Source organism: Rousettus aegyptiacus, unplaced genomic scaffold (assembly GCF_014176215.1).
Source record: "Rousettus aegyptiacus isolate mRouAeg1 unplaced genomic scaffold, mRouAeg1.p scaffold_m13_p_13, whole genome shotgun sequence".
NCBI lineage: Eukaryota > Metazoa > Chordata > Mammalia > Chiroptera > Pteropodidae > Rousettus > Rousettus aegyptiacus.
The window spans coordinates 460235-484904 of NW_023416288.1; the positions used below are offsets into that span (position 1 = coordinate 460235).

Below are 24670 nucleotides of genomic sequence, written 5' to 3' on the forward strand. Positions count from 1 at the left end.
ACACTTCATTAGAGGTCTTCAATCTGGCTTCATCATTTGCATATTGTTCTATGGAGTTTCTCTCTAGAATTGCTGAGGTGGTGCTTGTGGAGATTGTGAGGAAGTGCCTCTCAGAAGAGACTTCCAGCTTCGTAACTGAGTCAACTCTGTCAAGGTGAAATGAGAAAGATGTCACTTAACAAAAGTGTCGTCTGAGAAATTATCTGAATTAGAGCCATCGTCTAGATTTATGTAAGAAGTAGACTTTTAAAACAGAATCAGATGGGTAATTCAATGCCTCTGCCACCTGGGCAGGCCCTGGATAAATATGTGCACAAAGGAAGCATAGTGAAGAGCAGTTTCCTTCCCTCGTATGAAGACATTATAGCTGTCGCGCCTAGCCAAAGCTCAGAGGTATTTAAGGGTTCGCTTCTTTCCCAGGAACAAGCCAGACAGGTCGACCCTCTTTTAAAAGGGTTAACTGAGTGCCTTCCCTGAATGTGCAATGCAAAAGTTTATGGCCCTAGGCACCTTTTCGTGACTCACTCCTCACAAATGTAAATTGCACGAGTGCGCGGGAGGTCCCTACTAGCCTCCGCACACCAGGCGTTCTGAACACCCTCCTCTAACAGCCCAAACGCAGGCCGACCCCCTAACCCGGGTCGGGACGCGCACCCGGTGGCAGCAGCGCGGCCACTCTCTGGGAACCAGAAGAGCCAAAACCCCGCAGAGCCTGAAGACACAAACTTAAAACAAAAGCTCCCCCGCATGGTGAGACCGAGACCTCACCCCCTCCTAACCAAGTTGTGGCCTCCTGCCGCCCGCCCCTTCGGCTCCAGCTCTCCGAATGCGCATGAGCAGGGGCACCTCCCTTGGTTCCTCCCAAGGCTAAACTTTCTAATTCCCTTCTTTGGCTCCGGGCTGCTGACTGCCGAGAGAGCGCTCGCACAGCTGGGTGAGCTGAACAAAGTGGCTTCCCGATTTTACCCCTCCCCACCCGCCCGCCCCTGTTTCCGTGGGAGCGGCAGGAAATGGAAGGGCCCCTCTTCTCTCTCCCTGAACATTTACCTTATTTTTTACCCCTTCACCTCTCCAGAAAGGAACACGGGAAAACAGGGCAGGCAGCTTGGTGATCTCTCTTGCTGTGTCCTCTCAGCTACAGGCACTGGACATGGGGCTGCTCCAGGTGTTCGCCTGCAGTATCTTAGGTAATTCCGAGGAAACGGTGTGTGTTGGGGTGGGGGTGGGGAGTATGGAGGAAGAAAACCCCAGTGCTGTTTGACCCAGGTTTGAGGGCGCCTGGGGGATTGGGAAAGGGACTAGGGTGAAAATTATGCCCTGGGATTGAATGCCAGCGCCCTCGGTGGCGGCTAAAGACCACGCGCGAAGATCGTCTCGGACCTGCATTCCGGGGACTCTGCGCCCACAGCTCGGGATCCCGCAGGCTCCCGCAACTGCCCGGCGGGACTTTGCACTTTCGCCCTGTTCATGCTGGGGCTCTCCACCCGGGGAGGCAGGCTCCCTGGGGTAGAGGGGCTCGCCGGGGAAGGCTCTCCGGAAGTCCATTTCCCTGGAAAGTGCCCGACCTGAGTGCAGGCTTCGTCCTGGGAACAGACTGGGGCCATGTGGATTTAATTAACCAGCGTTGTTTGCCCCCGGATGGCGCCAGAAACAGCTGGACCCGGAGCTCCCGTGGAATGGAGAAGCGTTGAAACTGCTCCAGAGCCCAAGGGACTGTTCTCTTCCCCCTTGCTTGGGAAAGCGAAGTCCCCCGCGAGCCCTGCCACCTCGCCCTCCCCTACCGCGATCTTTGCTCGTACACACACAGACTCACGTGCCCCACGATCACAAATTTCCTCGTGCATACACGCACTCACATCGAGGATGCACGTGCACGCGAGTTCACATACACACGCGCGCAGATGTGCGCCGTTTGGCCGCCTGCATCCCTGCATCCAGGTCCAGTCACATCGAGTAGCAGGTCTGCACATCTATCATTTGTGGCCGGAGCTGCTCCCCCGGAGCAAATCAGGGTGGGCGCGATGCTCTTGGCCGCTGGGCAAACCTGAGGTGGTGTCTGTGTTTCCAAATCCTCTTCTCCGCGTCCTTGCCTTTCCGGCCTTTCCCTCGCTCATCTCTCCATTATGTCTCTTTTTCTGTGCATTCTGCTTTCTTCTGAATCCACTCTGTCGCCGTTCCTGCTTGTTCCTTTTGCTCAGGCTCGCTCCTTATCTCCCCCAACCCCCAACCCCTGACGCTTCTGCAGCCCTGTTGAAAGCCGGAGTGCGCGCTCAGGAACCGGAGTTCAGCTACGGCTGCGCCGAAGGTAGCTGCTACCCAGCCACCGGCGACCTTCTCATCGGCCGAGCACAGAAGCTCTCGGTGACCTCGACGTGCGGGCTGCACACGCCAGAGCCTTACTGCATCGTCAGCCACCTTCAGGTGAGAGGGGCCGCGCGGGACAGCCCAGTTGGACGCTCTGCGAGCGCTTCCTCCAACCCAGACCCAAGGGTTAGGCGGGCCCAGGGGACTGCTATCCAGCTATCCAGATAGGAAATGCGGCCAGCCAGGGAGGCCCGGAATTAGGCTGGTAGCTCACCGTTTTGCCCATCTCAGTTTGCACAGTTGCATCCGCCGAACGTTTCCTGCTGACACCACTGCCGGCGGTATGGAAAGGCAGGGCTATAGACCGACCTGGCCCCTGCCCTGTGCCCTGACCCAGAGCTCTAAAAGCCATATGGCTGTGTGTGTGTGTGTGTGCGTGTGCGTGTGCGTGTGCGTGTGTGTGTGTGTGTATGTTTAATCACTCACCTTTGGAAACGTGTATAAAAAAGGCGTCCACACTCTTTTTTTCTATAGTGAGTAGTGATCTCGGGTTTTTTCCAAGTCTTTCATTTGGATGAAGAGTATTCCAGTGCTGACAGACACCTTGAAAAGTCATTCCAATCACTGAACCTGTTTTCCTCTCCTCATTTGGTGCTGTTTTCCCATCTACCCCTATTAGATATTAGGATCAGATGCTTTCTTATTCAGAATACTCTAGTTGTCATGGTACCATCATAGATGAGGACAGAAATGAAATTTCAGGATGTTATCTATTTCTAAAAATAGGACCAGATTTTATATTTCAGAAGTCACATTTTTACAAAGTCGAAATTAATTTTAAAAGAAAACACAAAGTGTAAACTGTCCCGAATCAGAATCCCTTTCCTTGATGTTTAAAAAGGAGACTGATATCTCTAAGGCAAGTGGAAGGTGTTAGTCTCACATGCTGGGCAAGTTCCAAGCCAATTCTAATTTTGGTCACATCACCTCACCCACTTCTATACTTGCCCTTCGGGAGTAGGACACGGTGTGATGTAGTTTGCACAACAGATTCCTTAACATGGATTCACTTTTAGGAGGAGAAAGAGAGCGCTTTCTGGAGACCTGATAATTAAGCCCAAGGAATGTGGTAAAGTGGTTTCCACTCATTTGCTTCCAGGTTTATGCAGCGATGTCTAGACTGCTTCCTCATGATTAGAAGGGAGGCTATAATTAAACTTTTTTTTGTTAAGTTCTGGTAATTGTTCTTCAATATTAGTTTCCTTGACTACAAGTTAATGAAGGCAGTTGTTATTACCTTTTCTAATATTAGCATGTGTATTTTACCTAAAATATATACTAACATTTACCTCAGAATCCAGGACATCCTGTAAATGAATCACCAGATTCTGAAACCAGTTTTGACCAGAATGAGAATTGGACTATTTGTGTTAAAAGCAAGTAGAGCCAGACTCTCTGGTTTACATGATTAGCCATGAAATTGTGGAGTGCTCTTCACAGATACCAGAGCCTAAAGAAAGGAACTGGGCATGCACTTTTCTCAGGCATTTAGTGAATGTAAAAAATGAGTCAGGAAGTTTACGTATTTTGTCCAGGGTCCCATTGCATCTGTGACTTCTGGTCTCTCTGTTTAGTACATCTTGCCAGACTCTAAATCCTTTTGGGAAGAAAGAGAAAACTGATAGCTAACTAAATAAATATAAGTGTAAAGGTCAGTTGATATTGTCCTCATAAGAATATTGCCTTTGTTTAAATGTTTATAAGATGTATATGGGTCTTTATAGATTTCAATTTTAGAATCATTTTCAAACTTAAGAATAGTTTGCATTTTGGAAAACTAGGAAGAAAGCAGAGCTCCATATGGAAAAGGTAACTACTAAGTTACGCTGTTTATTGTTTGTCATGATGAAATGCAAAGAGGGTTCTCTGAACCCTCCTGACCTACTGCCAGGGTGGCTGTGGCACCCATTTTAGGGAAAAGGAAGATGAGAAGAGAGAAGTTCAAAGCTACTCTAAAACCTAAGTATACCTTAATTTCAGTTCAGGACCATTTTGGCATTCTTTGAGTTGGTCCAGTGTATATAGTTCTGCCAACACAATAGAATGGCCCAGTACTCCTTCCTCAGATATTCTGAGCAGTCTGTAGCCTGCACACCACTACTGCTAATTCACCACTTTTACAGAGTAGACTCTAAGAAGTCTCTTAAAGCTTCTTAAATACCTCTGCCTAATACTTTGTTTCTACCTTATGTAGGTTTTAGAAAATCAGGCCAAATGAATTATTTTCTTCTTTTCAGTTTGCTTTATGTCAATAAAAATTCTCTAATGCCTCTTCTGCATTTTACTTTAGAGTAAACTTCTCTACTATTTATTGAGATTAAGGCTTAAGCCTAGAAATTGCATTTTGATTAAATTGATAGCTGATGGAAACAATGCCGTTTTTTTTTTTTTTTTTACTTTTGACCTTGAATTTGCAAAAAAGGAGGAATTTGCAGGAGAATTCCATACTCAGTAAGTTGAAAGGTATGTGATACGTCATTTAAATAATTTTGGCACATTCATTTTTCTTGAAGCCGGTAGGTTTGATTTTTGTTTTGCAGACTTGATTTTTGTTTTGGGGTATGTGAATGTGTGTGATTGTTTCCTAGACTCATGAAACTAACTTTGCTTTCAGGAAGACAAAAAGTGCTTCATATGCAATTCACAAGATCCTTATCATGAGACCCTCAATCCTGACAGTCATCTCATTGAAAATGTGGTCACTACATTTGCTCCAAACCGCCTTAAGATTTGGTGGCAATCTGAAAATGGTATGTGGTTGGTATGGGAACAAGTCTGTAGAGTGTGTTTGGTCACTTGGAAGGGGTTTATGGGCTCCTGAGTGTTTATAATTACTATTAGTTCCTTGATCTTGTAATCATGGCCTTTGACAGATAAACTGCCTGAAGCACTAACCTCTCTGGGTAAAATCTGATGCTTATTCCTGAAGTATACACTTTCTACAAGAAAGCAGTCTTTCATGCTAGACCAAAGTATTTCATAGTCTTCATTTTGAGGGATTTATTGAGGAGTATGTGGTAAGGCCCTAAACATAGCATCTCTCATTTTGCTCAACCCCAAATGAAAGGGCAGATTCAGCCCTCACCACTATCAATACCTTTCTTCTATCTAAAGAAAATTTAATAGTACTATTACTAAGCACTGGGCATGATTTTTCAAAGACTCTGTCAACATGGATATGACCCCAAGTCAGTTTCTCTAGTGAGTGTGTAAAGTCAATCCTTTGTCCCTTCTTTGCCTTTTGGGTTTTGGTTTAATAAATTCGTCGATGTGATTTCACTATTGCTATGAAACTAAGCCAAAATTAGTTTTGCATTTGCTTTAAATTTGAATGCTGAACTTTAGGGAATAAAGATAGAGTCATTGTGTTTGTTACTTAACAATGTGTCAGTAGATCTTTTAAAAAAAAAAAAATTATGAGAAAGGGCTCTCAGAAGTGAACCTAAGCCTGGCCATAGAAAGCATGAACCCTACTACATCTGCAGCCCTCCACGCCCTGAGAAGTTTTTGGAGATTCACAGTCATTCATCATTCTGTAAAGAAGAACTCCTTTAATAGAATTCCTCATCACTGACTATGAACTCCCACATGCTTTCTAGAAGACTGTTGGTTTCATTGGTTAGCTTTGGCACTCCATTGGTTACCAGCAGATTGAGATTGATCCTCAGAAAGCATCAGTTAGAGCCCTATTAATTTTTATAGGAAGATAGCTTGATTGATAGTTCAGCATGAAAGAAAAGCTTCTGTAAATCTATACCTGAATCACAAAGGACTTCTGAAATAGCATAAAACTTATTACAAATAGAACAGGAGCATTTCCTGACTGCTCACATTCTTCTAGTGAAATGAGAGGACAGAAGAAGGATGTCTCAGTGTGAGGATCGATAAGGTTCCCACTTCAGGTGATAGACAGTAAAATAGTTCATCACATGCTGTTGTTCTAAAGGAAAGGAGATACTTGCTTGCATCAGGAGTTTATAAATTTCTACAGCTTTTAATTTGTGTGGCAAGAGAGGCTAAGTGCCAGAAAGAAGAGGTTTTCAGTTAGAGGAGCTTGAGTTCTCTCACCCTATGACATAAGTTTAGATGAGATTAGACTGATGGACTAACTCAGACCTATTGTTACTGTCTCCTGTCATCTCTCTGTTGTCTGATAGTTCACAATTAAGGACTTTCTTCATAAATGTGATTTCATCCATTTTCTATGTGTTTTGTGCAAGTGGAGCTTTACATGGATGGCAGCATTAAATAATCAGTGCCTGAGCACAGCATTAGGCCTGGCATTTATATCTACTTCCAACTTACCCTTCATGATGATCTGTTCCTGGATCTGACAGGAATCACATATACTGTGGAATAATAATCTTGTTTTTCTCCATGGAATTTGCTTCTCATGTTAAAAAAAAACTATTGTGCTTTATCAGTTTATGAATCTAAAGTGGAATGTGCTTTAAGGACACACATTGCAGTGTATGTTTTTATGTTACAGAAGTGGTGCTAGTCTTGTTTGTACTTTACATTATTATCTTCATTTTGAGCAAATATTGCAGGATTTTAAAAGCCTAGATGAGGAGAGACACATATATAGTTGCTTAGCTAACATTTCACTTGAAAAAAAAAATGTTCAGAGTAGGTTTATGATATGGTTCTTTTTAGTAATTTAGGTAAAGTTAGTATGATTATAATATTTTTCTTTAACATTCCAACTAGCTCATCTGTTCCAGTGACCACTTCCTCTTCCTCATGCCACCCCCCCCCCCACCCGTCCCACCCCACCCCAATTGATTTGGCAGTTTTCCAGCAGGAGAGTTCATTTCAAAAGTTCTACTGATTTCCTGAAAATATGCCAACTGGTGACATAATTCATTCTCACTCATCCCTATTTTCCTGTATGTAAGACTTCTTTTGCTCTGGAAGATGGACCCTAAAAGCTCTCCGAAGCACAGGAAAGGTGGAAAGGTCTCTTTTACCAAACAGGCAGGCCCCAGGGCCCAAGAGATTGGGGCAGAGGTATTCTCTGCCTCTGAAATTCCAGTGGCTTTTTTTCCGTGTGTTAAGGCAGGTCTGATGGACCCTCAGTGCATGATGCAAAGGCTCATTTGTTTGTTCAGGCTCTCCCTGAAAGGCAAGATGTTAATATTTGTCTGGGCCAGTTTATTTTTTGGATTGGCTCTTTGTCTCTTTGGCATTGTTTCTCAGTTGTGGAAATGCATCCAACGACTTCCCCGACTTCCCCGACTTCCCCGTCAGGGTTGGGGTTTTCTAAATTGGAGCATAACCAGCATATGTGGTAGACTCTTATTTATTTTCCTTGCTGTGAATAGAAACAAAAAGGAGTATTTGTGTTTCTCCTAGAGAAGGATTATGTCTCTATGCTTCAGACAGTCAGTTGAACCCCTGCTGTGCACAGGAAGTGCTCCTTTTTTTCTTTCCCCTTGGAGAGCCTCTTGGCTTAGTGAGTTGGGAAGACGGTTCACTAAGTAAAGATGTCCTTGACAGCAGCTATAGGCACTCTGCCAGATGCCTTGTTCCAGTGGGCGGATTCAATATGTTGAGCCCCAGAAGGATTTATGAAGACTGGAGGATCCTTTTGATATGTGCTTTACCACCTAAATCAAGACAGAGGTTTATTGTCATTATCTTATCTGCAGCTTCAGCTTAAGATAGAAAGCAAAGAGGGTTTCTATGAGGAGCATAAAGATAACTTAAGAAAATAGTCTCAACTGTTTACAGATGTTTCTGTTTACCTTACTATTTCCTTTTTTATTTTTTAAAAATCTATAGGTGTGGAAAATGTAACCATCCAACTGGATTTGGAAGCAGAATTCCATTTTACTCATCTCATAATGACCTTCAAGGTAAGGAATCCATAAATTTCTCACAAATGACACGAGAACACTGTGTAATTCCCTAAAACTGATATCTGTTCTGAGTTGATATAAATGGGAACATAAATATTATTATTGCTCTTTTTAAAACATGGACTTGAATAATTACACTTAACAAACGCTCTTGTCTTCATGGCAATAAGTAGAGAAACCCACTATTCTAAGATAATTCAACAGTAAACTTTTAATGAGAAATCTTTTTATTTCCCCATGGACAGAGGCAGCTCTAACTCTCTCCCAAACCACCATAAAACATCTGGACAGTAAATCCCTAATCTCTTGGGTTGATGATTTAATGCTGAGTTTGGTAACTGAAAAGGAAGTATATTATCTTTAGTCTCCAAGGTTTTGCAAAATTTGTGGGAACAGTTTTATAGTTTCTTAAGAAATGAATGTAACTTCTTAAATGTGACTTCTCTCATCCTTTCTCTTTTAGAGATGTAAAATGACTCCAGGACTAGGGAATGTCTCCATACAAAGTCCCTTTGTTTTTCCTTAAGCAGCTGCCTGGGAATGACAGCCTTTATATAGCTTAGAGTACATGTTGGTGCACAAAAACCCCATAATTTACTTATTGCTTCTCAAATTAAAATCACTTGTGAATAGTTTTCAGTTGGAGTTGGGGGCCTTATCTATACCTTCTCAAGTTAGGAAAAGGTACCAGGGATAAATATACTGTTTGGGCAGGTAGCCATAAAAGTCTCACTTGCATCCTCTACTGAAGCCTGGGAGGCTGGGGCGACAGGTGGGCAGGGGTCAGAACTGATGGGGGGGGGGCGCTGGGCTGTTGGTTCCCAGGCCCGAGCTCTTCATCCCCTTGCCCCCACCTCCTCAGGAACCTGCTGTTGACTGCGAGAGTGGAATGTTTACTCTGTGGCACCTGATACTGAGAGGGACAGGAGGGCTTCTGCTAAACATACCTCTTGTCCCTTCATTGATCATATACTCAACCTGGCAGTTGGAATTAAAACTCAGCCATGCGTGAGGATGCTGCTTTCATGTTATGTGACACCTAAATATACTCGGTCATCTTTATTAATGTTGATGGTCTTATTTTTTTATTTTGGAAAGTACATCTATTTACATAAATGGATAGTTCTGAGTTTCTTTATATTTAAAGTCCTTTGGGTACATATTCTGTAGTTGAAACTTATTAAAGGGAATACAATGGGCTAAAGGTGAAATTCTGCACGAAAGTGCAGAAGGTCAAAAAGAGGAGGTGGTGACTGAACTGAGATGTGAAGATGGGTACAATGTGTCAGACTTTAGTTTGTGAGAAAGAACTCATCCTTCGAGTTCTAGCTTATGTATGAAAAGTAACCTCTATGGGGTTGGACAGACAGGTATGAACCTCCATTCTGCCCCTCACTGACATGTGTGACCAAAGCTTCGGCTTCCCCTGGGTAAAGTGGGAAGAATAATAACACCTATTTTATAGAGTTGTGTGACATTCCCCTCTGCTCTGGGAGTAGGGATAACCCTGCTACCTGGCCTATAGTGGGATGTGGTTGCTTTTTAATGTAATATTGCTTAGTAATTGCTCTACAAATATTTACCAATGAATAAGTGAATAAATGAATCAAATCATTTTCTGTTGGTACAAACTGCCTCAGGCATTATGGGACATTTTAAAGATAGTGGTTACTGCTCTCTGGGAGCTTCCAATCTTCCAGGGGAGAAACAACTATAGTATGTGACAGAATGCACTAATGCTGTGGCAGAAGTTCAGACAATGAACATTAACGCAAAGGAGGGTGAGATTAACTTTAGCCTGGAATATAAGAGAAAGCTTCATGAGGAGGGAACTGGGGCTGCACTTGACCTGGGCCTGGAAGAGTGAGCAGGATTTGAGTGGGAAGAGGTGGAAGGAAAGCCATTCTGGGCAGAGGAGACAGTCTGAGGTGGTGGGACCATTCAGGCAGGGTTTGTTCAGCACGTACAATGTAAGTTTGCCCTGAGCTTGGAGGTGAGTGGAGGAAAAGAAGTAAGATGATAAGCACCTTGATTCCTTCCTGGGGAGTGTAAACTTAATAAGAAATACGGAGCTGTTGCCTTGACGGAAATGAGACCTGTATTTCAGGGAGGGAGCTAAGAGGAAATGCAAAGGCGGGCCTGGGACAACACTGGACACTCTCGTTTGGTCAGTGTCAGTGGAGGGCTGGGTCAGTGCAGAGTCTGTTTGTGATTCTCTGGCAGGAGAAAGCTGCCTTCTGGAGCCCAGGTGTCCTGGAAGCATTACTTGGAGAGCTTTTTTCAGATCACATATATCCCCTTACCCCCTCCTACTGCTGCCTCTGATAATCATCACACAGAGAAGGAAGGAGTCTGTTTTCTAAGGAAGTCAGCTGGACCCCTTAGAATTAAAGGTTCAACCATAATTGAAGAAAGATTAGAAGCAGAACAGTGGGAGGAAGGGTAAGGAAAGCATTTGCCTATCAAAGGGATGTCCCATCTGAGTAACTAGGAGGGTGGTGATACCATTAAGAGTACTGAGGACAGGAAGGGGATGAGGATGAAGAATATGTGTTATTCTTTTCTGAGTTTGCCATGAAGATGGCTGATTGCTAAGTAGATTGGGTTTTCTTCGGCTAGCAAAATTCATTTCATATATACACAGTATGCTTTTGTATATAGCCAGATGTTTCCAAATTCATAGCTCCTTTATTTAGTGTAAATTCAGAGGCAACTGTGCAGTAATGTGAGGCCTGTAAAGGACGATGACTAAACAAAGAATGTGGAAAGGCTTGTGTTTTGTAGGTAAAATGTGTTATTCTGGTTTCCAGCAGTTTCTTAACTCCACAGGAAATTGGATAATTTATCAGTGGCCCTTTGGGACTAAGAAATTTCCAGAAGGGAGGGAGAAGGAAGCATAGCCAGGACTGGTTGCAAGGCTTTTCCTATCTGCTCCATTGTGACATAGACATCAGGCTAGTCTTTCCCAAAGCAATGCCACCCAGAACCCTGCTCGCCTGGGAAGTTTGCCCTGGTTCACTTAGTTATTGGGTCTTTCCTCCTTACTTTAAAATTCTTAGTCTAATACTCGAGTTAAATAAAGTATCATTTTCTTGTATTCCTGAACAAGTAAAAAAAATATCAACTGGATCAACTAGTAAGTGAATAAGTCAAAGAACCTGTCAAAATATGACCTTCCATATTCTTGCCCTTCTCTCCTTTAATCAGTGAAAAAGACCATTAGGATTATTAAGGAAGGTAAGAAAAGGTCTGAAATGTACTAGTTTTCACCATTAATTGTCATCCAAATTTCTGTCCAGCACTGGTTTTAGTTCAGAAATGTCTGTTCAGGTTCCGTTTGCTAAATCAGCTTAACTTTCTTGATCTTTTCCCCACTGTAACCCAATGTCCACTTCTCCAAATTCACTTAACCCTATTGATCGGTGTTGAAGCATTTGCTTACTTTTAGTGCTCCTTCTGCTTCATCTCTTTTCTTCAGATGACCCTGTCCACCACGCCCTCCTAAACCTCTGTCCTGCCTCAGTTCCCAGAATTCTTGTCTTTTTAGTCCTTCCTCTCTGACATCCACTTTCAGCCTTCTATTATGCCATTTTAGCCAGTGAGGCAGAAAGATAGGTCTGGTTTTAATTCAGCTTGGATTTGAATCTAAGTTCTACCAATAGCTAGCAAGTCATCTGATGTCTCTGAATCTGAATTTCCTCATCAGTACAACAAATGTGTTGTGAGGGTGTATTAGGTTTCCTAGTGCTCCCATAACAAAGTACCAAAGACTGGGTGGCTGTGACAATAGTCTGAGATTAAGATATCCTCAGAGTTGGCTTCTTCTGTGGCCTCTTTCTTTCCTTGACTTGTAAAAGCTGTCTTCTCCTTATGTCTTCACATGGTCTGCCCTCTGTACATGTCCGTATCCTAATTTCTTCTTATAAAGACACCAGTAACAATGTATTAAGGCCCACTCTAATGACCTAATTTTACCTTAATTATCCCTTTAAAGATCCTATTTCCAAATACAGTCATGTCTGAGGTTCTGGGGGTTAGTTCTTCAATATAAGAATTTGGGGAGAATACAATTCAGCCCATAATAAGATTAAATGAAATAATGTAATTAAAGTTCCTGGCATCACTCACTTTCCTTCTTTGTCTAGCCCTTCATTGATGCATTTTCTTGGAGCACCAACCTTTGCTGCCTTTTATTTTGCCCTTTGCTTTTTGGTGGGAAATTCTATATTTGAAGGCTTCATATATTGTACGTGTACGGTGACTCCCAAATCCGTGTTTCAAGCTCCATTCTTGCAGCTGTGTGCCTGACCATGTTTTCCAGTTGTTCAGTGGGCATCTCCATGTGGATGTCCCACACGTTACTAGTCCAAAACCAAATGCCTTCACATCGCTTCTGTGTCTTGGTTATTAACAGCACAGTCCCTCCAGCTACTCAGGCTCAGGTGCCCATATTTCTTTTCTCTCCCTCCCTTTCCATTGAAATCAGATTGATCACCAAGTGCAGTTCAATACGTTTTACTTTCACTAAATTTTCAGAGCTCTTAATTCTATCCCTTTATCTCTATCTAAACCATAATGTTTGACTTAAGACCTTCATTTTTTTCCCATTATTTGGTTTCCTTGTCTCTTGTTTTGTCCATGTCCAGGAACTCTGCCAGAGTTATATTTCTAAAGTGCAATCTGATCATTTCATTCTGTCCACTTATACCTTTCAGTGTTCCCCTTTCATTGCATAAAAATAAGTAAACCCCTTAGCATGGCAAACAAATCCCTTCCTCCCCTGCCCCAACAGACCTCTTCTGCCATCTGTAGCCATCCCTGCCTGGAAAACACCTGGTTAACTAACCCCTTTAAGATCCATCTTTTCTCTGAAGCATTTCCTCACATTCTGTGTAGTAAATATATATAACACAAAATTTGCCTTTTTACCCATTTTTAAGTATACAAGTTCAGTGGCATTAGGTATATTCCCAATGTTATGCAACCGTTGCCACTTTCTATTTCTAGAACGTTTTCTTTACCCCAAATAGAAACTTTGTTCCAATTGGACACTAACTCCTCACTGGCCCATCCTCCAGCCTTGAGAAACCTAATTTACTGTTCTTCATTGTATACTTGACTATTGAAGACATTTCATGTAAGTGGGATCGTACAATGTTTGTGCTTTTATGCCTGGCTTATTTCACTTGCTATACTGTTTTCAAGGCTCACCTATGTTGTCGGAAATATAAGAATTCCGCTCCTTTTCATGGCCAGATAACATTCCATCGCATGCATTACAGCACTTTGTATTTATTCATTCATCTGCTGATGGGCATTTGAGTTGTTTCCACTTTTTGGCTATTGTGAACACTCATGTACAAATATCCATCGGAGTCCCTGTTTTCATTACTTTTGGGTGTATAGCTAGGAGTGGAATTGCAGGATTCCCCAGAATTTTGAGTTAGTAATTCCTTCCTCTTGTTTTCCCAAAGCATACCACATGTGACTCTACTGTGGTGTTTGATGTGTGATGTTGTATATGACTTATACCCATATTGGTACCTCAGTGGACTATCTACAGCATTTAGACCACTGTCTGGTACTGAGTAGCAGTCATTACATGTATATCGAATGATAAAATAAACAAATGATAGAATAAACACTCAAACTAACCAATTATATTATGGGCCTGGTGACTAAATATACCAAAACTTGTCTGCTATTAATGCCTGTTTGTAATCAGCTTCTAAAGAGAAACGGCTTACTAATATTTGGTAGGGTGGGAAAAAAGTACAAAATTTAGAGGCTATATACTTTCCTTGCAAGAAGAGGCTCCATGGAATAGCTTGAAGTATTTGAAATCCGACCAGGGTCTAAAATACCAACTATATGCAGTCAGGGTTTGTGGCACACAGTTGAGTGATATTTTCATCTGAGATTTCCTAAAAGAAAAAACATTACCACTAAAAATTATCAAATGAGCCTTTTCCACCCTGCCTTTAGACATTCCGCCCAGCCGCTATGCTGATAGAACGATCGTCTGATTTTGGGAAAACCTGGGGCGTGTACAGATACTTTGCCTATGACTGCGAAAGCTCATTTCCAGGCATTTCAACTGGCCCCATGAAAAAGGTCGATGACATAATTTGTGATTCCCGATATTCTGACATTGAACCTTCGACAGAAGGAGAGGTTTGTCTGCTTTCTTGGTATTATATTCTATTTGCAGATCTTGTTTTTAATTATTGCAAAAATACCGATTTCTCTTGTATCTATTTTTAGGTGATATTTCGTGCTTTAGATCCTGCTTTCAAAATAGAAGATCCATATAGTCCAAGGATACAGAGTAAGCTCGTTTTCAAATAAAAGTTTGATGGAAAACAGCAATCATGGAAGAACTCTTACCCAGAGAGCACTGCGAACCAGAATCTAAATATTCAGTGCTAAATCCATGCTCTTCATTTCTTTCTTTCTCTGCAGTACTCCAACAGATGCTCTCATATTGACAGTAATCAAAGTTCTCGTTGATGGGAAACACATTTTGATAAGAGTAAAAAATTTATGTCATAGGTATTCAATTATGCTGGTTGTAATACCTTATTTTATTGCTCAGTATAATATATATGTGTGTGTATTTATATGCTCACATATTAGATTACATATTTAGCTGTTGTAACAAAATGTCTCCCAAAATATTATGGTTCAAATAAATAGAAGTTTATTTCTCTCTTACAAAATCACTCAGAGGGATTTTCAGAGAAGAGTAGTTCAACTGCCACAAGTAGGTTTACCAGATAAAATACAGACCGACACCCAGTTAAATATGAATTGCAGATAAACAATGAATTGGTTTTTTAGTACATGTATATCCCATGCAATATTCGTAGTTAGTATAACTATATTCCATGTGATATTTGGGATACATAATAAAAAATGATTATCTGAAATTCAAATTTAACTGAGCATCTTGTATTTTTACTGTTGAATGTGGCAACTGTAACCATTAGATTACCCAGGTTCCTTCTGTCTTATAATCTTTGTCTACATAGGTAGAGTAGGACCAAAACCGTGTTCTTGTCCCAACCTGTGGGAGGAGAGGAATGAAGGGCAAGTGACACAAAAGCTGTTATAACTTCTGTTCACATCTCATTGGCCAAAATTAGTCACATGGCTATACTGCAGGTGACTCTGGGAAGCATCTAGCTAGGTAGCCATGTGTTCCCTCAAACTCTAAGCTAGGACTCTTATTGTCAAACAAGAAGAGAAGAAAGTACTGGGGGGAAACCGGAGGTCTCAGCAATACTCAATATGCTGAATAAGGTGAGGGCTGTATTTCCATTTTACAGATGAATAAACTGAGGCTCAGAGAGTTGGAAAACATGTATAAGATGACATGGTCAGATAATTGAAAGCTCTTTGCAGCATTCAATAACTATGCTTATGTTTTTTCAGAATTACATTTTGATCTTGGAAGGCCAAATTTGCACTGATTAAAAGAATGGGCTTTGGAGTCAGACAGATTTGGGTTTAAATCCCAGTTGCAACAACAACAAAAATAATAAATCCTAGTTCCAGCATATTATAACTATGTCGCCTGGGGGAAGTAATTTACTTGAAACTTTTTCTTTAAGCCTCTGTTTTTTTTAATCTGTAAATGGAAAGAGTACTATTGACCTTCGGGGTTGCTATAGAGGGAAAACAAGTTAATGTATATAAACCACCTACCACAGGGCCTTACGCCATAGAAAGTGCTCAGTAAATTCAAGCTGCACTGCTGCTGTTGATGTTGCCATCAGCTGTGGCTTAAGTCTTGCCTAGACCTGGTCCTGTAGTCACAGTGAAAGGCTGAGGCTTTCACTGCAGTCAGGTTAGCAGAGGTAGGTCTGGTTCTCGCTGGTCTTTCCCAGCTGAGCAGGGCCCTATTTTTAACCAAGGCCCCATGGAACTTCCCAGTCTGAAGCATGGAAGAATAGAATGGAAGGCATCCAGGGAATATTGCCAGAGGAGTGCCATTTCCCCATTTAACTTAATTTTACTGTAATTTACTCATTCATTCTATTATAAAACAAATATTTAATGGCACAGCCAGCCCTGTGCTATTTCTACATGAGCTTTGTGAGGCCTACCCTCCCTGTTCTCAAAATTCAATTGTGAGAAATGTCCCCCTGGGCTCCTATGACAAATTGCCCCTGGGCCCCTAAAAGGACTCACTCATGATCTTCTCCTTTTTAGGTGAAATCTATGGGACTTCAAAATGTGTTGTCATTATAATCCTCTTTGATTGCTAATTCTCTTCTAAGGCATCAAAATCTATTTCAATATTTAAGAAGCATCCATTTTAGCAGTTCATGCTTTTGATTAACTTTGCAATCAAGGGAACAATATCTGTTTAGTTGTCCCTATTGTCGAGATCTCTGAGACTCACTTCAAAAATGATTCTACCTCTTAGAACAGCATTGGTCATTAAATGTGGCAGTAGAGAGTGGAGGGGAGTGTATTTGCTCTTCTGAGGGCTTCCACAAAGATCAGTTCAAGGGTTTCTAAATACTCTAGCTGCTCTTCAAATTTGTTGTTTGGCCTCTTGTCAATAAGCACTTGTGTTCTTTCTGTGCAGGGACGTTTGTGGAGGAGGAAATGTTGGCATTCATAAATTCTTTTCAGCTCAGTAGACCACAGTTTCCCTGTCTAGTATTTGATTTTACAAAGAACCCAAGTTTAATGCATGGACTCATACACTTTCCCTTTTCAACCCACAGCTCTTTCTATAGTCTTCATTGTAAGCTTTGCATAGATTATAAGTGTTTAAAGTCATATTTGGGCTTTGAAAGTATCTGATATGGTGGGCCAATTCCCTATGGCCCTGTGTGTAAATTAAAAGATTGCATCAGCAGAAATGAAAGTAAAGCTTCGGAGCAGTCTCAGCCTACAGATCAAGGTGGGAGGGCAGAGGGACCAATCAACATCTTGGGGTCCACTTCAGCAAGAGCAACTTAGTAATTAGTGAAAACACTGGTGGAGAAGGTTGAATGGCTCTTAGTTGGTAAAGTTACTATAGAATGTAATTAATTGACAGTGCAGCTTCTATAATCAGCATAGGTCAATAGACCTAAGAAAAAGAAAAGATAAGAGAAATTGATCTCCAAGTAACTTATATTTAGGAAAAAATCATTTGCCCCAGTATCCTAATACTAAGTTCCGTTATCTTTATGCCACTCTGTTATATGAGTAATTATATTAGTAAGTTCATATTATAAAACTTGGACAGAAAAAGTTTTAGATTGTCACGTTGCTTAAAAACTTGGTTGAGATATTCTATCCCTGGATTTTGGTTATCCTATAGTGTTAAATCTATTTTAGTAACTTGGATTTCATCTAAATGGTGAGAAATTTATATGAAATCTAAAATAAACACAGAAATATGTTTCTTTCTAACTATTTTATAATAATAATGAGAATTGGGGTGCTTTGATAAACCTTTTTCCACCTGAATGGAATTTTCTGATTTTGAGACTTGACACTAATTGCTGTGGGAACCAGGTGGTATTGCAATAGTTTAGATTACTATGTGCCAGTGGATTCTGGCAATCTTGCAACCACATTCTTGAATGTTTCTACTTTTACACTTCTTCCTGAAACATCAGCCTGCAAACAAATCCGTCACAGAATAAACATTCTCATAAAACTAAGGAGGAGATAGTAACTTTTCTTTCTTCCAGAGACTGTCACATTATGTTAAACTTTACTATTATGATCATCTAGATCATACAAGGGGAGTAAACTTAACTTAAGCCATTTTTCTTTATCATACCTTTTATAATGAAAAAAGATATATAATTGCGAAATAAGTCTTGCTTGTTTAATCAGACTTTTCATCTCCTTGGTGACCTTCATAGACCTCTTAAAAATCACCAACTTGAGAATCAAGTTTGTGAAACTACATACTTTGGGAGATAACCTTTTGGATTCCAGAATGGAAATCAGAGAAAAGTACTACTATGCAGTTTATGACATGGTGGTTCGAGGAAATTGCTTCTGCTATGGCCACGCCAGTGAATGTGCCCCTGTGGATGGAATCAATGAAGAAGTAGAAGGAATGGTAAGCAAGCACTCTGTATGGTGTGCTCCTTTAGACAGGTGAACTTAAAAAGCCTATTTAAGCTATTCTTAACTGTGAGCCTTTCATGTTTTCTAGGGGTTTTATTTTTTTCAGGCTTACAGTTAGTGGTGGTTGATTGTTGATTTTCTCTTTGCTGACTTTTCTTGGACTAAGAATGTTAGGACTGCTGATTTCATAGATACTGAATTACTTTTTGGAAATTGTAGCTGAGGGCTACTGCTACACTAGATATTTCAATCAGCAAGGATTAAAACATTATCTAAATAACAATACATCTTCTTTTACTTTAGGGAAGATTAAAAACCACAAGCATTCCGCCTTTATGCTAGAAGGCATAAATTGATTCCAGCCTGAAGAAACTGGAAATTTGAACCTAGGACCATAGGCTATCATTTAGGAATCAAATGGACTGTTTCTTTATATCTTCTAGTTTCATTCTTTTCCCACTTCTATGCTGTTTTTTCAAATTATGTACTTTTAAATTTGGGGGATTTGGGTGATTTCTAAAATGGATAAAGTTAGGTTATTTTACCAGTTTCTAAGCAAACTGGTAATTCTTGTAGATCCATAGAATTTTTAAGCCAGACAGGAGTTATTAAACCAGCAATCCTTATTAGAAGAAACCAGGAATTTAGTAAGTACATGGCAGACAGAAATTCAAATCCAGCTCTCCTGACTCTGCCCCAGGGTTCCTTCCACTGGACTGTGGGTCTCCCTCTTTGATGAAGGATGCACCTTGCTGACTTGCTGTTTGCCTTTTCAAAGTTTATTAGTTCTCACCTAAAAAGGCGGAGGATTGAGTGTAATCAACTTTCTAAAACTTCTGCCTTCTCTTTACTCCAGTTAGAAATTTATTGCATAAAGTTGAATTTTTAACGGAGCCTAAAGGGAGGATGTTTCCTAACCTTGTTGCTATATATTTCAGAGAATGTTATGAAGATTTGGTTTACTTTTCAGTGTAATAAATTTGGTATGTAGCTAGTGTCACGCATTCATGTCACTGTCACACATCTCACAGTATATTGGACTATTTATTTAGGAACTATACAGTCTTGTGGTATGTGCTTTGAAACTGTTTTTCAGTCTATGTGAAGCTACTCTGTAATGATAGGTTTAGACTTCTGCTAACTGCATTTCTGTCAAAGTGGGTCTAAGGTCAACCTGTGTGTCCTGTTTCTGAATTCCATAGAAACTAGTGTTAAGGTGAGATGCCCACATATATGCATATTCAGTAGACTGAAAGAATTTATTGTTTTATGTGCCTCAGGTTTCAGCATGCCTTGCATTAACACAATGCAAAATAGTACATCATGGGCCCTCATAAAAAGAGTTAATATCTTTTTCTGAGATTTATATTTCCTTTCTTAAAGGAAAAATGTAAATGTAAAACAATTGGTTGAAAAACATTTTAAGTGCTGTGCCTGAAGTAAGAACAAAATTTATATGGCATGGTGGTGAAATGTACAGCAACGTGAGTTGCTTCCCAAGTGGTGTGTACATATTTAGTTCTGCATTATAATTTTTGTTGGTTTCTATCATATTTTTTAACTCTGAAATAGTTTTTCTTTTTAAAAAATTTTAAGTTACTAATTTTGTTCATCTGGGTTCTTTTTATTGATACTTCAATAAAATGTTTATCGAGTATCCATTATATAAAGGGAACTATTCCTAGAGATTGGTGTTATAGCCATCAACAGGACAGACAGCACTCATTTGGAGGGGGACAAAATAAAAACAAAGAAACACTCATTGTGATGCACTAGAGATTAGGATTAGTATGAAAAGGAGTTTATATTCTCCATTGATCATGGAGAAAATTCGACCATTAATATATCTTTTACTTTGTTCTTTCCTGTTTGTACAACTTTCAAGGTTCATGGACACTGCATGTGCAGGCATAATACCAAGGGCTTGAACTGTGAACTGTGCATGGATTTCTACCATGATTTACCATGGAGACCTGCTGAAGGTCGAAATAGCAATGCCTGTAAAAGTAAGTCTCAGTCAAAGGGACATTTCGAATCAATTCAGACCCCAGTATTCATTTTTTGGTTAGAGGTATGATGATAGTACACTATTTTACAAAAGGAAGAAAAGTTACTACCTTTTTCTCAGCTTCACCCTGATACTCCTAGGAAACCAATATGCACTCAAATAAATTAATATTTACTGAGAAGCACTGTATGTTTAGCAGATTCAGTAGAAGACAGATATGTTTTCCCTGACACCATACCTGTTTTTTAAGGCAACATGACCATGAGAGAAAAAACAAATGAAAAATATGGCATGGTAGAGCATTAAGGTTGAAGAGATACAGAGTTAGAGTGTTTGGGCTTGTTCATTTACCAACCCAGTTGCAGCCTCCAGCTTACTTCCATCCATCCATCCATCTGTCCACCCATTCCAGTGGTATTCTCTGAGCAGAGGTGTCATTTGAAACACCACCCCGCCTCCCCACAGTGATTCTAATATACTATCCTCCCCTCGAGGAGTGTGCCTGCCACCACCTCCACTGAGAAGGGCTGTACTAGAAGACAAGAAAGCAATGAGGGTTGGAGTGGTCAAGGTTTTGTTAGTAAGTACAACCCAGCTGGCTCTTGATGAATACTTAAGATTGTTTAGGTAAAGAGGAGAAAAAAAGAAAGAGAGGGGAAGGTGGGAGGGACCTCAGGTAAGGAGAACAACATTTAGCACAAGGCCCCAAGGACATTCTTGTGACCACCATAGTCTGCTGGGAGATGATCCCAAAGTTTAATTCAATCAATATATCAAGAGTAATACTCTGCTAGATACTGAGGATACATCAGCAGATAAGACACAGGCCCTCTGTACAGGACATAGTGTTACAGGGGGATACAGATCAGGCTAGAGGGTAGAGCCCCATGAAAACCAAGCTGAGTTAAGCCTTATTGTGAGAAGATAAAAGGAATCCATGTAGACAGTTGACCATGAGAGTGAGATGACTAAAGCTTGGTTACACCAAAATGACTCTGCCAAATAGGCTAGAAGAGGAATAGACTGTACTCAACCTGGCTGGATGGCTGTTAAGCAGACCATAATTCTCAGAGAAGAGCCTGGCCGACTGTGGTGGTGGGAATGGAGAGGAGGGGAATCAGGCCTTTCCTACCACATTCCTCAAAGCTAGCAGCCCAAAAAGGCTTTTCTAGGAACATGCTGCCTAGAAAATCCTCCAAAGTGATATTTCTCCATCCCACCTTGAGCAGGACCCAAAGGAACCCTCCACACAATGACAGCCTTCATGTCAATAAGCTTCCAAGGAGACTTTCCCTGAAGGTTTTTGACTTTTTATAGCCCATTCTCTTCCAAAGAGGGCAAATTATTGAATTTCTTTTATAAAGTTCACACTTTGAAGGTTTCCAGCATGATTTAGGATTTAAGCTGATATCATAAGTGAATGTGTCTTTTTTCACCACAGGTACTTTCATGTTAATTGCTGTTTTGCCTGAACTTTTGTCCCTGCTTCCCAAAATAAGCTTCCTTCCTACCAATCCCAGCCTCCATTGATAAATAGATTTAAAAGGCTTTTCTTGACGTTGGTCTTGTCATGCAGAGTGTAACTGCAATGAACATGCCAGCTCATGCCACTTTGACATGGCAGTCTACTTAGCTACTGGAAACATCAGTGGAGGAGTGTGTGATGACTGTCAGCACAACACAATGGGACGCAACTGTGAGCAGTGCAAGCCATTTTACTACCAACACCCGGAGAGGGACATCCGAGATCCTAATTTCTGTGAACGTACGTGGGAAAAGGTCATGAGGTGGGACCTATCTTATGTCATCTTTCAGTTTGAATAGTCTGATAGTTACCATCCTTCTTTCAGAACTCATAGTATGGCCATCAGACCCAGCATTATTTTCTCTACTATGCAGGATGCTGGGAGTGGAATTTGGTAGTCTAGCCTTTTTTAGTCTTGTTTTTGTGCCATTTGGCGGAAAGGAATATATGTATTTATACAAACATACATCATGTCACCTGGTGGTTTTCATTCTTTGTAGAATGTACCTGTCACCCAGCTGGTTCTGAGAATGGGGGAATCTGTGACAGTTACACTGATTTTTCTGCTGGCCTCATTGCTGGTCAGTGTCGGTGTAAATTATACGTGGAAGGAGAACATTGTGATATTTGTAAAGAAGGCTTCTACAGTTTAAGTGCCAAAGATCCATTTGGTTGTAAATGTAAGTATATTTGTTGAAAAGTTTAGGAGTTCTCATAATTCCCATTTTACTTTGCAATTCTAAATCCAGACTACCACTTCAGATGCCTTTGGTTTATATTTCTTTACTTTGTGTTCTCTTTAATAAAGCTTGTGCTTGCAATCCTCTGGGAACAATCCCTGGTGGGAATCCTTGTGACTCCGAGAGGGGTTACTGCTACTGTAAACGTCTGGTGACTGGACAGCATTGTGACCAGTGTCTGGTAGGTAAATCCTGATTACATGGGTGTGTAGTTTGTGAATATGACATGTTTTAATAGAGAATGCTTTTTGCTATTGTAAATTCTACCATCACCCTTATATATAAATATTAAAAGTCATGAGTAGATACTTTACAAAAGAGGAATTACTAATGAATAATTTTGACAAGATATTCACCATCGCTGTTAGAATCATAAAAGAAGACCACAGTGACATACCATTTTTACAGACAAAATTAACAAAAGTTTTAAAAAGTGGGAATGCTGACTATTAGGACAAAATGAGGGGCTGGTACTTATAAGCTGTTGATGGAAATCCAAATTGTTTCATACTTTTTGAAAAGCATTTTGGAGGTACGTATCAGTAGCCTGTAGAAATGTGCATACCCTTTGACCCAGTAATCACACTTCTGGGGCTCTACCTAATAATCAGAAAGTCAGACTAAGATGTATTCACCAGAAGACTCATTGCAATTTTTTTTAAAATTTATTTTTCAATTACAGTTGACTCAGGTGGACAACATAACAATTAGACATTGATATGCCTTATTAAGTGATCACCCAATAAGTCATTGCATATTTTATTAATCATAGCAAAAAACTTAGAAGCAACAATAAGAAAAATAGTTAAGTAAATCTGTGGGCTTCTATACAGTGTGATATTTGGTTGCCACTGAAAATTACAGTAACATGAGGAAATGCTGATGCAGGCATAAAAAATACTCAGAATATGAGTAGTATCTTGATAATGTAGGAAAAAATTTCATCAAGAAAAACAAAATCTGGAAGGAAATACACCAGAAAGTTCACTGTAGTGATTCCAGGTAAAATAATTATGAGAGTAACATTTTAAAATTATTCTATATCTCATAACATTGTTATGATTGCTTTTATAATATGAGAAAGGAAGTCTACTTGAACCCAAACTATATTTATGATCACTAAATATGCATACTTGCATATATCCTGATAGATTCTTAAAGTAAATTTCTGGAAGTCTGATTTAAATGGGTGAACCTGGTTTTTATCGCTCATTAGGAAATACGTATATGTTGAGGTGCGAAGAGATTTCCCTTCTATAGATTCTGCCCTGTTTCTTCTTATTTCTTTCTCTAGTGTCTTCAGAACTTGGTGATCTCCTCACATTTCAGTTGTGAAACAGTTCTTGCTTTAGGCTATGTTTCCAAACAGGCAAATCCTTGAAGAGCTTTTAAAATTTTTGACAGACTGAACTTAGGAAAAATCTAAAAGCCTGCCGAATATTTGCCAACATTCTCCTACTACTAGGGTCATTCTAATGAAAATTGGTATCTTTGCCACCTTCTCATGGTTGTTATTGGATTCAGGCTATTTGCAGGGCAGAGAAACTGCTCTGATCTGGTGTTACCATGTGCTCATATGTAACTCTCTCTGATCGCAGTGACCTGCCGCTTAGATTTCTTTATTTCAAAATATTTGTACTCATTTCTTCTGTAGGCTTTCTACTTTCACAGTGCAAATGAATGTTCAGTGGAACAGCCAAAACGTGCTATAACTTGTTTCTTGCTGAGTCTATTATGTAATACAGGAACCCACTTTTAGATGCTTTAATCTTCTGTTCTACAGCCAGAACACTGGGGCTTAAGCAATGATTTGGATGGATGTCGACCTTGTGACTGTGACCTTGGGGGAGCCTTAAACAATAGGTGAGTGAAGATTCACTTACACCCTTGTAACGCAGTCACCTGGGAAAGCTCTCATGACCCTTAGGTGAAGTGACATTCAGTCTCTGAAGAAGACATAGGAAGTATATTCACTTTTGGTTTGAGTGCCTGATAATCACTTGGTCTCAGTGTTTTCAAAGATTTATTCATTCCAAGAGATAGCTTTGAAACCTTCTAGTATATTTATGTTTCTTGGTTTTAATAG

At 40.5% G+C, this 24670-nt stretch overlaps 1 protein-coding gene across 1 annotated transcript in view; it reads left to right on the plus strand.

The window, feature by feature from the left end:
- The first annotated feature begins 796 nt into the window (after positions 1-796).
- Positions 797-24670, plus strand: part of LAMB1 (laminin subunit beta 1) — a 61595-nt gene continuing 37721 nt past the window's right edge. The window contains exons 1-13 of the mRNA XM_016126837.2: positions 797-934; positions 1076-1187; positions 2246-2421; positions 4979-5114; positions 8149-8222; positions 14211-14399; positions 14490-14553; positions 18101-18303; positions 20197-20317; positions 21896-22084; positions 22345-22524; positions 22653-22765; positions 24368-24447. Of these exons, the coding sequence (XP_015982323.2) occupies positions 1151-1187; positions 2246-2421; positions 4979-5114; positions 8149-8222; positions 14211-14399; positions 14490-14553; positions 18101-18303; positions 20197-20317; positions 21896-22084; positions 22345-22524; positions 22653-22765; positions 24368-24447 (1562 nt within the window). The 5' untranslated portion in view covers positions 797-934; positions 1076-1150. The remainder of the gene's footprint in view (positions 935-1075; positions 1188-2245; positions 2422-4978; positions 5115-8148; positions 8223-14210; positions 14400-14489; positions 14554-18100; positions 18304-20196; positions 20318-21895; positions 22085-22344; positions 22525-22652; positions 22766-24367; positions 24448-24670) is intronic.